At 43.6% G+C, this 19,226-nt stretch overlaps 1 protein-coding gene across 6 annotated transcripts in view; it reads left to right on the plus strand.

Moving 5' to 3' along the window:
• The window catches only part of MTMR3 (myotubularin related protein 3), a 188,957-nt gene that overhangs the window by 153,826 nt on the left and 15,905 nt on the right, over positions 1–19,226 (plus strand). For 2 of the 6 annotated variants that reach the window (XM_073630762.1, XM_073630769.1), the window contains exons 15-20: positions 870–1,040; positions 2,320–2,465; positions 3,990–5,277; positions 5,721–5,831; positions 7,065–7,153; positions 7,299–7,325. In XM_073630762.1, coding sequence (XP_073486863.1) covers positions 870–1,040; positions 2,320–2,465; positions 3,990–5,277; positions 5,721–5,831; positions 7,065–7,153; positions 7,299–7,325 — 1,832 coding nt within the window. The remainder of the gene's footprint in view (positions 1–869; positions 1,041–2,319; positions 2,466–3,989; positions 5,278–5,720; positions 5,832–7,064; positions 7,154–7,298; positions 7,326–19,226) is intronic. The other 4 variants (XM_073630795.1, XM_073630778.1, XM_073630785.1 and 1 more) reach the window with 3 other exon arrangements.

Genomic DNA, 19,226 nt, shown 5'->3' on the forward strand with positions numbered 1-19,226 from the left:
AAAAACTGGCCGACATTTGGCCCATGTGTAGGGCAGTTAAGCCGCCTTCTGTCAGACGTGCATGCTGGAAAACCATTGTTGGGGGAGCTCAGTGGGGGAGATCACTGTACTAACATTGGATTGTTAGTAGAGCGGCTCTGACCGGAGCTGTTGTGTTTTTGTTTTTTTTCTTTACAGGTACGTTTTATGTTTGCAGGGTCTGATTTAAAAATTACAAGACCACTCATGTGGTTGCAGTCACTAACTTTCTGGTCCCTCCACAGTAACTTGACAAAGTACTGTGTAAAGCTCTTAGTATTAGAAAAAAAAGTATAATAGAGCGATATTTTATTATAAATCCATGATTCAGAAAAACACACGTACATGCTGGTCCAGTGATTTTTTTTTTTTTTTTTTTTTTTTTTTTTTTCCCATGCTATAGCTTGGAAGTGCCCTGCTCAAGACATAATTACAGGCCAACAGTCTAGACAACCTTTTACATATTGTATTCATTTGCATTAGTCCCTGTACTCACATGTGCGTGCACGCACACAAATTTAAACAGGAACCAATGCCAGCATGACGTTTGGCGAGTGTGAGGAAAAAAAGGAAAGAACGTGTATTAGTTATGTTTTCAGATTTTTGGAGTGGTCAAATAGCTGAGGGGGAATTGCTGTTTCATAGAAGACTTTTGAGGGGATCATTTCTCAGTAGCATAGCAGTGTTCAGCAGTATGAAAACTTCAAGCTTTTATTTGCTTTAATCTGCCAAGGTTCCGTCTGCTGATTTTTGTTAGCCATTTAGTTTTAGCATTTTTTACACTGTTTAGTTATCTTTTGCTGCTATGTGTGCGTAATGTAGCGACTTTATCTAGCCTCTGTTGTGCTCAGGTGAAATTGGTACAGCACACCTACTCTTGCCTGTTTGGGACCTTCCTGTGTAACAATGCCAAGGAAAGAAGTGAGAAACACATACAAGAGCGCACTTGTTCGGTCTGGTCACTTCTGCGAGCCGGTAACCGTGTTTTCAAGAATTTGCTTTATTCCTCTCAGTCAGAAACAGTAAGTTGGTTGTTCATGCAAAGTTGCTTTTATACAGTGAATCCTACCTGTCCCACCTTTTATCTTTTCATTGGAACAAACTTGTTATGCTTACTTTTGCTGTTATGTTACCTTTTTAAAAAATTGTATACTTAGCGCGCTGCTGCAATACCATAAATCAAGGAGACATAATTAAAGTGCAATGCAAACCTATATAATTCATAAAGTGCAATGAAAGATAAAGTCCATCTGTGCAAATAAGTGCCAACACTTGTTCAATTCCTGCTTGTGAGGATTCCAGTGCCACTATGTGCTCCCCCCGGGTCTCCACTCACCAGCAGTAAGCTTTAAAACTGCAAGATCTTTATGCTAGATCAATGGTTATGGTATCTCCTTCCAACAGTAATCTTTATAGGATTCCAGGTTCTTTATCCACATTTATGGCTTAGATATAACCTTTACTCCAGTAAACAAATATCCATTGTGATGTTATGGATATAAGGTATACCAATGAAGAGAGAGATATACATAGTGTAATATTGCCAAGATTTATTAATAAAACACAAACGTAGGCAGTTACATCAAGGTAGAAGCATAAGGGTAAAAAAAAGTCGCCTTGGCATGCTGCCATCCGTCACACTGTCTAGTATAGCTCGTGCCCGCTTGACACGTTTCACCCATCTCGTCTTCAGAAGCTCACCCAGTGGGAGGGGCGAAACGTGTCAATTTTTATAAATGAATAGTCATCAAATTATGTTTTCTTGTACTGTGAGCAATGTGGAATATTTCAATTAAGGTACCAATTGTCTAGATTTTAAAGGTGTGTGTCCCAACATATATGGCTATAGTCCTAGGTGAGTATATGGTTAAAATGGTAGTAAACTGTAAGAAAATGTGATCCCTCTGCAGTTTTATGCCATAATGTGCTGCTATGCATCACATAGACTTGCCTATCAAGCGGTGCCCTCCAGCAGAGCTCGATTTCTGCTTCAGGCAATTCCATCCTTACCAGGTTTCCCTTCCGTTGTCTACCTGTTTTGAATAGCCAGGCTTATATGATGTCACTACTGTGCATAGGCATGGGAATCGCATCACACTCTGCATTAACGGCACACTTCGCAATGACCTATTCGGCTCCTGCCAATGTGAATATTTCCTAAACTCTACACGTTTAGGAGATATTCACAGTACCTACAGTTAAGACTTATTATAGGCTTACCTGTGGGTACAAGTGAAAAATCTGACTTTACTACCGCTTTAAGGAACCTAATAAGCAACACCTTAAATTTTGTTTTCTCAGGTTCTGTATCCTGTGTGCCACGTCCGCAATCTGATGCTGTGGAGTGCAGTTTACCTTCCTGGCTCATCTCCATCAACACCTAGTGAAGAATCTTGCATTCCCTACCCAAGTCCTGGTTCTGCCACAGAGGAGCCGCCACATGGCAGGCGAGTACAAAGTGTGCATGTAGGTCTTCTGTCCTAATTGCAACCAAAGGGATTTCTTCTGATGTCTTCTTCTTATTATTATTATTATTATTATTATTGTTCAGGATTATTATAGCGCCAACAGTTTGCGCAGCGCTTTACAACATGGGGGCAGACAGTACACTTACAATACAAATGAATACAGGAGGGATCAGAGGGCCCTGCTCATTAGAGCTTACAATCTAGAAGGGAGGGTCAAGTGAAACAAACGGGGTGTGTGTGTGTATATATAATACCTGTTACCACCTGTGTTAATACATCTGTATATTTGCCCTGTTACATTTATATACAAAATATGTAGCAGAGGCAGAAGCATATTCCAGATCGTCACCATAATTACCTGTTGGTTTTGTTTTCTATACATTTGCTCTAATCTAGAGGTAAACTGCAAAACCTCATGCACACTGGTTTTGTGAACTCTCCTCCTCCTTTTGCTAGGACTCCCTTCCTCTTGGCAGCAGAGAAAAATACTTGACACTTGTAAGCATTTGTAACGTGTTTAGGTGCGAATTAATTTCATTGGTCAGAATAACCATTTATTCTGGGCATTGAAATTAATGCTCAAACACTAAATGCTCCTAGTGCTTAGCCTTGTTTAGCTATGTTTAGGCACATCATTTTTTTTTTTTTTTTTTCTGCCAAAACTCTGCTGCTCCTGGGCACAGTGGGCTGTAGGTTTTTTTTTTTTTTTTTTTTTTTTTTTTTTTTTTTCTCCCCTCTTGCTGCTGCCTCTAAACGCTTATGTGTGCTTGGACACATGGGCTAACATGCAGGGATGTTTAGAGGCAGGAAAAAAACCCCTTTGAGCAGCAGACAAATCTGTGCATGAGGCCTAAATGTTAGGGGTCCTGAAATTCAGCCAGTGACAACCAGGGTAAGACTTTTTTGTACTGAAGTCGAAAATGTTTTGATATTTGTGTTCCCTGTGGGAAGTTCAGCCAATAGAATGCCCTTTTTGTTGTAGATATTTAACTTCCTTGTGCTGCTGTGTTACTTTGTTTACCAGCCAGAGCCCAATGGAATTCCCAGTATTTCCGGGGAAAGGGTGCATGTTATATTCTCCCCTTATTCCCACTATTCTGTGCTCTGCACCTGAGCGGCTAATTGCCAGGCTCAAGCACTCCAATGCATACTAAGCTTTTCATAGAATATCTTACTCTGGCAGGTGTACAGGGTAAAGTGAAAATCAGTAGCAAAGGAGATGGATGGTCAATTGGGCCTGTTACTTTGCCATGAATCAGAAAATTTCAAACTGTCCCATGAGACAACTGGAGGTCCGAGCAGAATTTGTCATGTAAAATTCTCTGTTCTGATGCTAAAGTCGTCGTTTTGTTTTTTATTGCGGACTTTTTTTTTGGTAACTTAGTTCTGTAACTTCTCATTGCAGGGCATGCAGCCTATGTGTAGTATACTGTTTATGAATCTACTGTTGTCAGATTTTCTATGGGCTTACGAAGTAGTTTTTCTCTCATGGTGTCATTTTAGGTTACCGAAGACAAGATCATATGACGACCTTCCAACGGCTTGTGACTTAACTGTTCCATGTGTAAACAGACGAAGCAGTGACCCCAGCCTAAATGAGAAGTGGCAAGAGCATCGACGTTCTCTGGAGTTAAATGGCTTGGCGAACTCTGCAGAAGTAGGGCAGGAAGGAGAGAGACTCCCTCTGGGGGCACAGCTCTCTATGGCAGCTGGTGTTGGGGAAGGGCAAATGGAAAACATTTTACAGGAAGCCAGCAAGGAAGAAGGAGGGGGGGAAGAGCAGGCAGGAAAATTGGTAATTGGGGCAGTGGACCGGTATATAGAGAAATCAGAAAAAGCACAGGAAGAGCCAGAGAAAGCCGAGAAGGGGGGGCCATACTTGAATGGTGAGACATTAAGGGGGAAAATGGATGGGGAAGAAGGGAGTGTCAGTCTGGTGCCAGGTCAGTTATGTGCTGAAACTGACCACACAGAGCATGGAACTGACACATTTGAGCAGTCTGTGAAAGAGTTGTGTGCTAATCAGGTATGTGAGCCTGAGGAATCGCAGAATCAGACTGCTGAAAAATCATTGTCTGAGCCAGAGGAGAATGAGCAATGTGCTAAAAGCGGGTCGAATAATGAGCTCCAGAGTAGTCCCACAGATGATTCTCCTAACAATATCTCATCACACCTTGTACTTGATGGCTCCACAGAAACTTTAACAGATGATCATTCACCTCCCTGGTCCAGCAAGCTGGACCATGTGACTGCAGCAAATGAACTTGCACAGAAACCAGAACCTGTATCTGATGAGGGCATCGTTATGATGGGCTTGTGTGGGCTTCAAAGTGAAAGGACGTGTTCTCCTTTTCCCCTTATCCATAGTGCCTTTCCCCCTTCTGAATGCAATGCACAGACTGTATGGAATAGGGACCAATCCTCACCTCCTATCCTTGATGGACCATGTCTTAGTGTGGACAATCATCGGGGAAAGCAAACCTTGTCAGGTCAGAATTCTTGTTCAAACAACCCCCAAATCCACCTCAGAAACACCCCACACAAGTGCCCTTTGCACAGTTGTGAGAGGCACCGCATAGGGAGCACCCCAGAGCAGCCAGCCCGCAATCATCTGGATGATGATGGGATGCCATTGTATGTGGATGCTATCCAACAAAGACTGAGACAAATGGAAAGTGGCCACCAACAGGAAGTGGAAACCTTGAAGAAACAAGTACAGGAACTACGTTGTCGACTTGAGAGCCATTTACACAACAGCTCTCTGCGTTTCAATGCGGAATATACAGATGAGGTGAGTTCTGATGTGCTGATTAGATATGAATGTCAAAGCATTAAAATGTGGTGTTGCGTTAACCCTGTTATTAAGTCCTGTATAGGTTATATATTTTATCACAAATAACCTCTTTTCTATTTAGCTCTGTGATGTACATGTTGTACAATAAGGAGGTATAGTATTTAGAAAGCTGACTTCTGTCCTGGGCTTGTACCAATCCAAACAGCAATCTGACTTTCTCTATGGACAACATGCACTGTTTAGACACACAAAATAAAGCCCAAAGCTTCTTTGCAGTGTTGAGATGTTGTATTCCTCCTGTGACTTGTTTCCGCTAGGCTGTGCTGATATGCTTTCAATTCCAAGCATTGTTAAAAGTGGTCACTGTAACAATTATGCACATTTATATGTACATTTTTATGTTATTGGCAAATTTCTTATTGTGGTTTTACCCTTTGCAGACCTCAATTCCTGACTCTGAAAGCAATCGGGACCCTAGCTGTTTGTCGGGCTGCAGCACAGAGCCTTTCTCTGAGGCCAACTGGGAGCAGGTGGACAAGAGGGACACTGAAGTAAGCCTTCCTGTCCTCTTCACCTTCCCAAAGCGTTGCATAGGTGCCATTTGCAAACTGTGTTCCCTTCACTTTAGTCTTTCCTAGTATGTACTTGCAATCACAGCAGAAGACCCCTCACACTGTAGTTTTCTACCAAGGAAACTGAGCATCTGATGATAAAAGGCATAGGCAGATGCTTACCTTTATGTCAGAATGATGAGTGGGTGCAGATATAAGATCTATATAAATATTGGGGAATATTTTCTAAAAGTGGTGCACACAGAATCTGGTGCAGCTGTGCATAGTAACCAATCAATACGCTTCTAGGTTTTTTAGTCAAAGCATCATTGAACTAGCTTAAGTTAGAAGCTGATTGGTTACTATGCACAGCTACACCATATTCTGTGTGCAACAGTTTTAGTAAATCTCTCACACTGTCTTTTTTTCCTTTTAATAGTTGAGTTTAGTTTCACCATGAGTCTTCGTTGATCAGGGAGTCTACCAATCATCTCCTATATTTTTTATGATATTCTCAATTTGAATTTGCCAGGTTTGTTAAAGGTTTGCTTTAAAGAGCAAATTCAGATCATGAGTTTAGGAGGCGCTAATCTACCAGCAGTTGTGAGCGCTGCACAACAGGGTTCCTACACTTCTCTCTACTTGCATTATCAGACCTACAGAAGTCTGGGGAAATAAAGCTGCAGGTCAAATGGGTCTTTCAAACCTTTTCAGTTCAAACATACATCAGCAAAGCACTAATACAAAAGAAATTGCATTTTCTATATGATGTATGTATATCATAAATATTCCATGGTACTTTTTTTTTTTTTTCTTTTTCTCTTCCCCCCATTTATGCTTGATAGATCAAACCTTTAAAAGTATAAAGGCATGTTGTATCCCATTTATAGATAAAGTAGCTTTCCCTTGTTTTCTGAAGGTTTGTACATTCAGTTAAAAACATAATTGCAACAGGAACATTTTCAATAAATGAGTTGCCCATGGATTTCCCTGTAACAAACCCCCTGTCCACATGCACCCACACTAATTTTTATGGAATGTAGCTTTTTAGCTTCATTCTCCATAATGCAACATGATCAATTGGACTCCTCATATTGTCCATGGCAAGTTGGGTGGATATGGATGTGCAGAAATATAATTGCATATTTAGGAAGTTGTGGGTGGTTGTGTAAAATCCAAATTTGGCAATGCTATTATTTTATTGCCAATACTTTATTTTGTTGTGTCTTATAGATGACAAGATGGCTGCCAGATCATCTAGCAGCAAACTGTTATAACTGTGATGGCAAGTTTTGGTTGGCGAGTCGAAAACACCATTGTAGGTAAGAAATAGAATTCTTTCCCCTGCAAATTAACTTGGCTTTTGTTTATAATTTAACTAGAACTTTGAGCATTTACTAGCTTCGCTATATGATACAAAATTTGATACAATGTACTTCAATCTCAGCCATGTTTCGCTCCTTGCAGGAATACAGATGCCATGACTGAAATGTGGTGAGCTTTTGTTGAAACTAACAGCGCTTGTCCTTTCCAACCCTGCTTCCTTCACAGTCACAGCACACTGTGGGCCTTATTGACTAGTGGACTGCCCGGGCCAAAGATGCATGTAACATGAGAAAGCTTAATGGGGCGCCACAACTAATCTTAGTCTTGCTAGAGGCAGAAGACATCAAAGTATTAGAGCAAAAATCTAAGTGAAACATATGAAAAGGTAGCATTGCTGTACAAGGTCATACCAGCTTCATGTACTGTACACCCGACCCAACTACACAAATGTGCATGGCTTTTGCCTTCTAATTAACTTTTGCTTATAACTTTTTGTATAGGAATAAAAATGTTCCATTCATGATTAAGTACTATGAAGTTAAAACACACTTGTTCCTAAACAATACACAACCACCTCCACTGTACAGTAAGCACTGCTCTTCCCACTCCAGTATAATTGCACAAATTGTTTTACATTTCTCTTGTGTATCCAGTGGCAACACCTGTACTAAAATTACCCCACCAAACCCCATCTGCACAGAAGGCACCTTCCAGTACCTAAAGCCAGGTATACATGTACTGAAATTTAAACAGTTAAGCAGGAACCGGTAGAATTTCGGTCTGTGCGTACTCCTGTCTGTCCAGCAGAAGCTGGTCTTTAGGCCGGCTTCTGTTATAGTCCTGCTGGAAAACCTGTATTTGATCAGCACATGTAGCCAATGGCTGCAGCACTGATCAGTACATTCTGATAGTGGATGGGGGGGGTCCCCACTCTCAGAATACAATAGCGCAACTGGTGAGATCCCTACTTTCACATCACTTGTGTGCATGTGGCAATCTGTCAGTTTTTTCGTTCAACCCATTGGTTGAACAAAAAAAACCGTGCATACCCAGCAGAGTAACTCCACTTTTGTGGACAAAACATTCCCTTCTGGGTGATCTATGTACATTGCAAGAATTTTAACCACTTGCTGACTGCCTACTGCAGATGTACTGCGGCAGGTCGGCGCCATTGCGCGAAACGCCGTACCGGTACGTCATTTCCTGCAATAGCCACTGGGAGGCACGATCCCACACAGATTGGACACGGGATGCCAATCAGCGAGTCCAGTGGACCTGTTGTCCGCCGGCCACCCGCAATCCTTCCCCAGAGAGAGTCAGACCGGCTATCTGTCTATGTAAACAAGACATATCGCCGTTCTGACAGGGGAGAAGATAGAGATCTTGTGTTCCTGCTAAGCTGGAACACCGATCTGTCTTCATCCAGTCAGAGCAACCCCCACTCAGCAAATACCAGCTAGGCACACAGTTAACCCCTTGAATGCCCCTGTTAACGCCTTCCCTGCCAGTGTAATTTGTACAGTAACAGTGCATATTTTTAGCGCTGACCACTGTAATAATGTCACTGGTTCCCCAAAAAGTGTCAGGTGTCCAATTTGTCCACTGTAATGTCACAGTCCTGCTAAAATTTGCTGATCGTCACCATTACTAGTAAAAAAATAAAATGCCATTAAAAATATCCCATAGTTTGTAGACGCAATAACTTTTTTGCGTAAATCAATCAATATACGCATATTGGGATTTTTTACCAAAAATATCTAGTAGAATACATATTTGCCTAAACTGATGAAGAAATTTTTCTTTTTTACTTTTTTTTTTTTTTTTTGGATTTGTTTTATAGCTGAAAGTAAAAATATTGTTTTTCTTTCAAAATTGTTGCTTTTTTTTTTTTTGTTTTATAGCACAAAAAATAAAAACCAGAGGTGATCAAATACCACCAAAATAACTAAAGCTCCTTTAAAAAGAAAAAAAAAATATATACATTTTATGTGGGTACAGCGTCGCACGACAGCGCAATGGCCAGTTAAAGTAATGCAGTGCCGTATCGCAAAAAATGGCCTGGTTATTAAGGGGGTAAAACCTTCCAGGGCTGAAGTGGTTAACATCCTTTTGTTACAGATTCCTACCTTTAGGTATTCTAGAGAAAAGGATGTTTGTATTCATGTGTAAAGTGAATGGGAGTGAATTCTCAATCGGCTGCTGCAATTGCAAAATTCGAATGAAGAAAGCGATAGGGTCTAAATCTCTTTAGACATTATTTCACTTTGAGAGTATCCCACCAAAAATGAAATTTTTGTTGCAGGGGGATTCCCAAAATCTGACTTGAATCTTAGTGCAGACTTATTGGAAAATTAGCCAATCACACAAGCAGGAAATTACGTTTCTGGGGCCGTTCCATACACCATCTGTGTACAGAATGCCTCCAGGTTGCCATATTGCATTGCATTTTACAGAAAACGACAGTGCTCTAGATTGAATAAAGGTAGTTTTTAAAAACATCCATTTACAATAAGACTTTTGTAGCATTTGTATATGCTGTATTCAATTTTTTTTCTTTGTTTTTTCCACGCAAAAGTGGGGAAAAACCCTTTAACTGCCCGGCTCCTGTCTACTGCCAGTAGCAAAGATCTGTGCACAAATTGGTGGTGGACTGGAATGGCAGAGACAAATATAGAAACTGTAAAGTACTGAATCGAAACCGTTGCCATAAGAGCCAATAAAGTAGCATTTCCAGCAATAGCAGTGCTGCATCGCACTCATGGCAGATTAAGGAACACTAGTTGAGAACCACTGCTGCAGAGAAAAAATACTGCCAGATTATTTTGTGCTGTGGTACTCTGTTAATATTGCTTCTCTTCACTGTTTTCCTTCAGACACTAGGTGGTGGTGTTAGCATGTGGGGACACTGATTTTCTCAGTGTATCTTGATGATAATGTAGAACCTTTTACAAGTTTTAGAGCATGTTGTAACCATTTGCAGTTAATACAATTTGTGAAAGTCCAGAGAAAAGTACTACCTCTAGTGGCAAAAATGAGCAATGCTGAACAAATTCAGTTTAAATGAAAACCTATGTACAAATAGGCCTCATACAAAAACATAGTATTGCAACATACTGTTGCTTTCTTTTTATTTTGGAAAGAAAAAAAAGTTGTACCATAGTAACAATGCATGAAGATAACACAACACAAATGCTGGAAAAGCAAGGCACAGTTAATCATTTCTACTTTAAAATAGTATCGCCCAAATCTTCAGTTTTTATCATAGTCGTCCTGTGATAAGGTGAACCTCTCTATCCCTCAAGCACTTCAGCATAGTTGTATCTTTAACATTGACCCTCAGTTTCGGTGTTTCCTCTGGTTGGGGCGACATCACTTGGAGCCAAGGCTGATCAGCCAGGGAGGTTGAAGCTGTTTTTCATTGTGGGGAGAAGCTCTCCCCCTTTATTTCTTGGCGGAGCCTTGGAAGGTACCAATAGGTCCGCTGCTTAGCCACCCCAGCTTCTCCTGAGGGTGGGGAAGAAGCTTCGGGGGCCCACTCTCATTCTGTCTAGGGGGGGTGTAGCCCGAGGTGCACCGTTTCACTGCACGTTCTGTGTGGTTAGTGAGGGAGCTCGAGGCTGGGCCGGAGGGCATGGTGATGTCCCATCCGGCGGGGGTGTGCAATTCTGCCAGGGCTGCAGCTTCCGGTTCCAGCCATGGTCTGCGAGAGGGCCGGGCTCTGGATGGTGGGAGTCTGTAACACTGGAGACGTCAGCGAGTGGCTCACCAGGCGTGACCACTGTGATCCTCAGCAGGAAATATCTGGGGCAGAGGTGGCCCAGACTGCTCCTGGCAATGCCAGCACCAGCCACTAAGGTAAGAGGAACCCTGGGGTGGGTGTTCCCTTTCAGTATTACACAATAGCTCCACGGATGTAGACCCCTCTTGATGGTTGGGGAGGGGGCTTGGGAGGTGATATTGGGACCTTGGTGGTGGTTGGTCCTGGGGGCACTCCTGATGGCACTCTGCTTAGGAGCAGACCAGCGCACTCATGGCCATCTTGAGGGAATGTCTAATTGGTTGTGTCAATGTTTAAAAACCTTTTCAGTAGGCCACCTTTTGTCTACTAAGCTCTGCAGATATCTTGGGCTTCCAGACAAGGCTGGAGGCTAAGAACCTTAGTGTGTGTCTGTAATCCCGGTTACTTGGGAGGCTAAGGCTGTTTGGATTACTTGAGTCCAGGAGTTCTGGTCTATCCTGCACTATGTTGGAGTGTCCACACTAAGTTTAGTATAATATGGTGACTTCAGGGGATCCTGGGGTCACTTGGTTATCCTAAGGAGAAGTGTCAATTCCCGGAGTGGGGCTTTAACAGTCATTGTCATTTACATGATGTGTGCTTTGTATAAAGATAACCCGTCTATCTCCTAGATGACTTCTCGGAGTGGGTTTTTCTTGAATGTGTAATCTAGTAACCATTAGGATCCCGCAGCCCCAGGCTAACCCTACGCTAGCTCAGCAGAGTATTGCACTAGCCACGCCGGTCTTACCCTCCACTAATGGAGGGACACCGGAGAGGGCACTAGAGAGAAGCTGAGGAGGAGCCAGTTAGTGCTTCTTCAGGCTCCCAGGTGGAGTCAGAGGGAGAGGGGTTGCACAGTGAGTCCTCTAGACCCTCTCACTACAAGCTTTCCCTGGAGACGGTAGAGGAGCTCTTGGGAGCCATCCATACCACCCTGGGAATCCAGGAGAAGAAGCTGCTATCGCTCCATGACTAGATGCATCAGGGCCTGGGGGAACAGAAGAGAGTGTGTTCCCGGTCCATGAAGTTCTGTTGGAAGCCATCAAAGAATAGCAAGATCCAGAGAGGAAACCCTTCCTTTCAAGGGCCCAGAAGCGTAGGTTTCCCTTCATGGAGGACAGGCCGTTAGTCTGTAAAATCCCCAGACTAGACGCAGCCTTCTATCAGGTTTCCTGACATGCAGACCTTTCCTTGGAGGGATCCCATGGACAAGAGGATGGATTCGCTCTTAAAGGATACCTAGGACCATCATTGCCGGTACAAGGTAATTTAGCACCCAGGGCGAAGACTCCAAACTGTACACACACACACACACACACACACACACACACACACACACACACACACTGTATGAGCATCATGTGTTAGCAAAAAATCCCCCCTTTCAAAAAAGAAAAAAAATTGAGCACTAATTGGCATGCTTATGAAGTGATTGGATACCTAGAATTGGTGCCCTATGAATGAGGAATATGCAAATGAAGCATGAACCTTTAAAGGTGAACAAGTCACAAAAAAGTTGGAAATCTATAAAAGGTGGCGCTAAGCCTATACAAGTGAATATACAGTATATATCATGAACATGTATCACTGCAAAAAACACATATATTGATCATATAGCAAGCTAAAAAGTCCTTTAGTGATGGTGTTCCCAACACCAAAAAATACTTTTAAAATAAGCTTCTAGTTCTTCCACCACAGGTGCGCAATGTAAAGGTGGCAATTCGCCAAAGGTGTTTGACCACTTTTTAAGGTTGGTCAAATTGCGCATTTGGAATAACAAATTGATTCCCACTGCCAACACCACTCCACTTACATGGACCCTCCGGATAAAACTAGGGCATAAAAATTGACTCCACGGGAGAAAAAAAAAAAGTCTCATAGTATATTAAAATTTAAAGCCAACGACAAAGTAGTAGGTTGCACTCACATGTAAAAGTGCCTGCCTGGCACTAGGGCAAACAGCATGTGCGGATCTGGCTGGTTCCTAACGCGGCAGCGTGCATTCCGCGCCCCGCTCATAGGCGTAAAGCCTGGTGTGGGGTAACAAATCAAGACCCGGAAGTGACGAATCCTCCACTCCGACGTACGTTTGGCTTGACTTCCTGAAGACGCCATTTACGGTGAAATGTAAAAAACAAGAAAAAATACTGCGCTACCACTAAATCGATAAACCCCCCAAAAAGCAGCAGTTAAACAGTGAGATGTGCACCAAAATGACAAAAGAAAAATAACCGCGCTAAAATATATATGAATAAGATATGTGAAATATTCTTATTTCGATGTCCCAAAAACCTCTGTTGGAAAATTCATGTATGTATGTGAAACATTGCGATAATCAGAAAAATATATATAAGTCCATACATATAACTGTGAATCAAAAGGTGATGTCCATATGTGGTAGATGGAAATCTTTATATATGATAATTGACCAGAATCAGTCACAGAGAGAAGCCCATGAATGGACACAACCAGACTTGGTGGTAAAGATGAAAGAGACACCACACTCAGTGATCCGCCACCGCACAAATATTGCGCTTACCACAAGGCAAGCAAAAACCAGCCTATGTTCCGTCCTGGTATGGGAAAATCCAGCTGGTGTGACTTGACTGCATACAGCGTGGCTAAGAGGATGTAGCAAGGACCCCAAACTCTGGTCTCACAGGCATGTGAATGAAAAACTGACCATAGTGTAATACTGGCAGGACAGTTTAATAAAAAAAGGTAGAAAACTTGCATAAGTAGATTAAAAACAGCAAATAGCCGGCCGGCATAGCGAGCACCCGTCCACACTAGGATGGCGATGACGTCTGAAATTCCCCCCCTCCCAATCCCCATTTCTAGCAGTCCCAATATTTCCTATCCCAGCACAAAAAATTACCCCCCCCCCATTTCCTCTTCTAGCGCAACCCCCCCAGAATTCAGAATTCCATCCCTAGCACAAATACCCCCCCCCCCCCCCCCCCCAAATATCGATCACACCTAGAAGTAATCATTTTCTCCCTACAAATACTCTCATTACTCCCCTTGTGTCTTCAGTGCAGCTCTCCCTCCCCTCGGCTTGGCAGCAGCTCTCCTTATACATACGTGTGTGTATATACCCCGATACACCGTGGCCCATCGCTCTGTGATGCCCTTCCTTCGACGCACGTCCTTATGTTGTCAGTTCAAAGCTGAGGAGGAGCCAATTTCTAAACTTGCCTGTACGACAGCTAGCGGGCAAGATACTGCTGCTGAAGGGGACCGGGGATCGCGGCTCGGAGATGCCACTGGATGTGAGCTCGAGACTACATAGTTTGTTTACCCGCCTCCTACCCACACTGCTTTCCACTTCCAGCTAGATCCAGGCTCCTCTAGGTTGCAGCGCTGCGCACCTGAGTCCTCCCACCGCACCTCTGGTCATGAGTGACGTTACACTGCCTGCCGGACTACAAGACTCCTCCGTAGGGGGAGTGAACAGTGAAGCTGACAGGGAAGGGAGGTGAAGCCAGGGCTTGTTGTGCAGGAGCGCACTCGGCACACTAACGGACAATTTTTCGGGTACAGCGGCACCGGCTAATGTGTATTATCACGCAAGTGTGAAGCATACTGCTGGCACTTCTTCTGCGCCCACCCCCCCCCTTATAGAAAATCGTACTGCCCAGAGCATCTGCACCTTCCGCCCCTGCCTTGTACTGGCCCTGCCTGGGACTCTACCCTGGGGTGCACATAGGGACCGGGACGGTGTAAATGAGGGCGCAAGCAAAAAAAAATAAGGCTAGCCCACAGGGAAAGTTCAGGGCCCCAATGACCAACAGTCCAAAGAGGTCTTGGGGTCAGAAAGGCAGGGCTAAAAAGGGGTGCGTTTTTTTTTTCGCCCTCCAGAACAGCCCAAAAGACGCAATGACAGCTGACCACAGTGGGTGGAAGATTGGGGGCCTTCCTCCCACAATCAGGAAGCAGTCTTCTCCAATACTTTTTTTTGGGGATCGTAAGTGTTTCCGGCTTGGATTTGCAAGACTCACCCACACCCCCTCTCCTTGGCTGCTCCTCACCAATTTGCCAAGGTGCACTGAAAAAGCTGCAGCCTTACTACCATCCCTGAGAAATTCCGAACATGGTACAAACAGTGGCTAGCATTCAAACCATGGGTTCAAATCCCTGCTTAAATCGTACACAGCAGAAAATCCAGAGAATAGGTGAATTCCTAATTGCCAATGCCACATCGGCATGTTTGTTTTAAAAGGATGTTCCCGGTCCATGAAGTTTGGGTGGAAGCCATCAAAGAATGGCAAGACCCAGAGAGGAAATCCTTATTTTCAAGGGGAGATAATGGAGGAGGAGCCAGTTAGCGCTTCTTTAGGCTCCCAGGTGGAGTCAGAGGGAGAGGGGTTGGACAGTGAGTCCTCTAGACCAGGGATATGCAATTAGCGGACCTCCAGCTGTTGCAGAACTACAAGTCCCATGAGGCATAGCAAGACTCTGACAGCCACAAGCATGACACCCAGAGGCAGAGGCATGATGGGACTTGTAGTTTTGCAACAGCTGGAGGTCCGCTAATTGCATATCCCTGCTCTAGACCCTCTCGCTACAAGCGTACCCCTGAGGAGGTAGAGGATCTCTTGGGAGCCATCTATAACAACCACCCTGGGAATCCAGGAGGAGAAGAAGCCGCTATCACTCCATGACTAGAGATACCAGGGCCTGGGGGAACAGAGTAACTTACAGAAGGCTCCGTATGGACTCAGCCTTCTCGGTAAGCCCCCCCCCCCCCCCACTGCTTAATGGCATTAATAGACTTGAGGGACGCTTATCTGCACATTCCCATCGTGGAGAGCTGTCAGATTTTTCGGGCTGGCAGTAGAACCATGGAAGACATGTTCCTTCAGTTTCAGGCCCTCCCCTTTGTCCTATCATTTTCCCCCCAGCAATTTTACCAAGGTCAAGGCATTGTGACACGGGGACATTTTAATGCATATCTGGACGAGCTGCTCCTATTTGTTTTTAAACCAAGGTTAGGTCTCTTATTCTCATTGCACCGTATTGGCCCAGGAGGCTGTGGTTCTCTGATCTGGCGTGCAACCTCCCCAGAGTTTGCCAGTCTGGGAGGACTTAATTCTCGGGGTCCATTCTGCGGTCCCCAGGTAGAGCGGTGGAATCTCGTGGTGTGGCTTCCAAGAAAGAATGGCTAAAAGGCAAGGGCTTCTCAGATCTGTTGGTGGCTCTAAGTGGCCGAAGGAGGAAACCCGCTCCATCTACCGGAAGGCGCAGAGACGTTTCAACAGCTGGTGCACAGAGGGCTCTTTCAATCAGGGCGCCCCTTTCTACAAATATTTCCGCACCAGGTGATTTTTTTTTTTTTTGTTAGACCGTTCCGGCTTTTTCAAGTTTCAGAGAGGCCAAAAAATGATTGACAACTTTCTGTTGGAATCCTGTGGGTGAACAGGAGTGTATTTTTCATAAGTTGGATGTTAAAAGGTCATAGCACCTTTTGTCAAACACTACAGGTTAGACCTGTTATCCGCTACAGATCAGGCCTTTGGAGAAAAAGGGTCCTGCAAGCAGTGGTCCCACTCTAAGGTGAAATGCTCGTTTATTCTCTCAAAGGTAGCTGTCCTGAAAGACTAATAGGGAAAACCAGAGTTGCGTACCGGTAACGTCTTTTCCAGGATTCTTTCAGGACACTGGTACCCACCCAAAAAATGTGTTTGCAATAAGAAGTGCCTGGGAACAGTCAGGAGGATTAAAGTTTTTTGTGAAGTGTTCTTGTGTCTCCCCAGCTGGCCGGCCGGAGGTTCTTTTGGAAAACTGAGGGTCCAGTGGGGGGGGGGGGGGGGGGACGACTGTGTGCATCCATAGACACAATGCAGATCTCCCGCCTCACCACATTTAATTGACAGCAGCAGGAGCCAATGGCTCACGCTGCTGCCTCTGTCCCTGTGAGTAGTGGAAGAGGGGGAGATAAGAGATGCAGCTGGGCACAGCGCTGGATTGATTGAGGTGGGGGAGCATAGCAAGTTGTTTTTTAACTGCATGCAGAGAATACACTAAGGTAAAAAAAAAGGCTTTAGAACAACTTTAAACCCTCAGCGTTTTTAACTTGAAACATTAAGCACAATAAATTTAAAGATGTCCTAGAAAATTATTTCAAAATGGCACTTGGTCTTTACAACTTTCAGTATTGCTGGCTCCTGCTCTGTGATGCTTCCCTGAATTTCAAGTCTTCACAGGGAACAGTGCAGTCTGTTAGCTTGAAGCAGGAAGGGGAGAGGTTGAGGAACAGGGGAATGCTTTGCCACCCAGGCTGTAGGGCTCTGTGTTTCTATTGATGCACACAGTGTAAGAAACACCACTCCAGTCACTGCAAGATAAAGGGGTCACCCTGCAATGGGAAACCAGGGGCAGCGGTCATGGCACCAGAATTACTAGGCGCATAAGCAAGGATTAAAAGGTAAACATTTGCATATTCAGTAAGTGATGAAATCAACAGTTGAAAGCACTTGAAAAAAACTGAGGGTTTCATATCATTTAAACCGTGTTACTGATAGGCAAATTTTGACCAAGCCCTCATCTCCTTTTCTAACCTCATGACCTATGACTGGCACCTCCACTATTATAGTGGCTATCTCACTGTCACATGGTGCTTCGTAATGAATGACAAACTGATGTTAGGCAGAGTAAAGATTTACAGAATTAAGTGGGGTTCACACTATAAGAAAAACGGACGAACAATCGTCCGATTTTCCTCATTTCACAGTCGGTCAGAAGAAGTCAGAAGAAAGAAGGAAATCTTTCTTGTACGACACAGATTTTTTTTGGTGTGTGTGTGTGTGTGTGTGTGTCTGTGTCTGTGTGTGTGTGTCTGTGTGTGTTTTTTTTTTTTTTTTTTTTTTCTGATCATGCTTAGTCTTTCGTGTCTGATTTTTCTCGTATGAAAACGGCACACATTAAACAAAAATAATTCGTTCTGTTCCCATACAAGAAAAATTTTGGAGTTTGTCCCTTCAAAAAAGTCCATCAGAAAATTATATGATCGTTCCTCTGATGAAAATGTTTGCCCGATTTTTCTTATAGTGTGTACGAGCCTTAACTGTTCTAATAGCTATATCATTTACAACTGAATTGTCTCATGACATCACAGCCCAGCCTCTCCACCTCATCCAATCGGAGAATGCTTTGCATTCATTCAGAAAATGCAAAGCTTTCTCCGACGCCCATGCTGAGCGGTCAACCTCCTGTCTTCAAAATGCTGCCAGCCGCTTGGCAATAGAACCCACATGCAAGTGGAGACCACTTGAGTAACTGTGTCTGCTTCAGTGATTTCCAGCTTCCATGGGCATAAACCTGTGTGTGTGGAGAGAGAGGGAGAATATATCTTTCTCTATCTCTTTCTCTATCTCTTTCTCTATCTCTATATGTATGTCCAAGCTGCAACTATGTAAAAGATATCCATACCTGGAAATTATCTTGCTGAAAAAAAGTGAAGCCATGTCCAAAACAGACCTTTTTTTTTTTAATATTTGTTGTACAGATTTCTTGAGAAAAATGTTGCATTTTCATGGATGTATTTTTTGCAGCGTTTTTAGTTGCACAGTATACTTTTATATTGGATGGAGTTGCTATGGTGAAAACTAAGCTTGTGCTTCCAGAGTCAAATTGATTTACCAGTGCCTACCATAGGATCAGCAACGTTATATTTTTTTATTATTTAGATATTGTCCAATATAAAGCAGAAATGTTCTTTGCCCATATAGTGCAAAGCAACAGGTTTTCTTTAATGCCCTCCTCCTAGTGACACCCACTCTTTTCCTTCTCCACCATTGATAGGTGCAAGGAAAGGAAGCGCTAATTCACTGTTTTGAAGCTTATACATGACTGAGGACTATCTTGCCTCTCTCATATAACTGTGCTTGTCCAGTCAACAAGTAGCTGCTCTCACATAAGGGGGGGGGGGGGGGGGAGCAAGTCACATTTCTCCTCCATGCTTGTAAGTGTCAGGGACTTTAGTCAACTAAAAGGAGCCATGCACAAAAGCGGGAGTATGCTGCATAGGCAAAGCACAGGTTTGCTTTTGTTGATAGCATCCATAACTTTAATGCATTTATGGGCACCCCCAGCTCACACTCTGTGACTGTTTGCAGCCTACTTGATGGTAAACTAGAATGTTGATTGTATGAGTGCTTTTTCCATTCTTGGGTACTTTAAAACTTCTAAGGCCACAAAGACTTTTCTGTTGCACTTGCTGTTGCTGTTCTTTCTCTACAGAGGTTGGAAACGCCCTGTTTGCTCTCCGAAGCGCTTTTACACAATTC

Source organism: Aquarana catesbeiana, linkage group LG01 (genome assembly GCF_042186555.1).
Source record: "Aquarana catesbeiana isolate 2022-GZ linkage group LG01, ASM4218655v1, whole genome shotgun sequence".
Classification (NCBI taxonomy): Eukaryota; Metazoa; Chordata; class Amphibia; order Anura; family Ranidae; genus Aquarana; species Aquarana catesbeiana.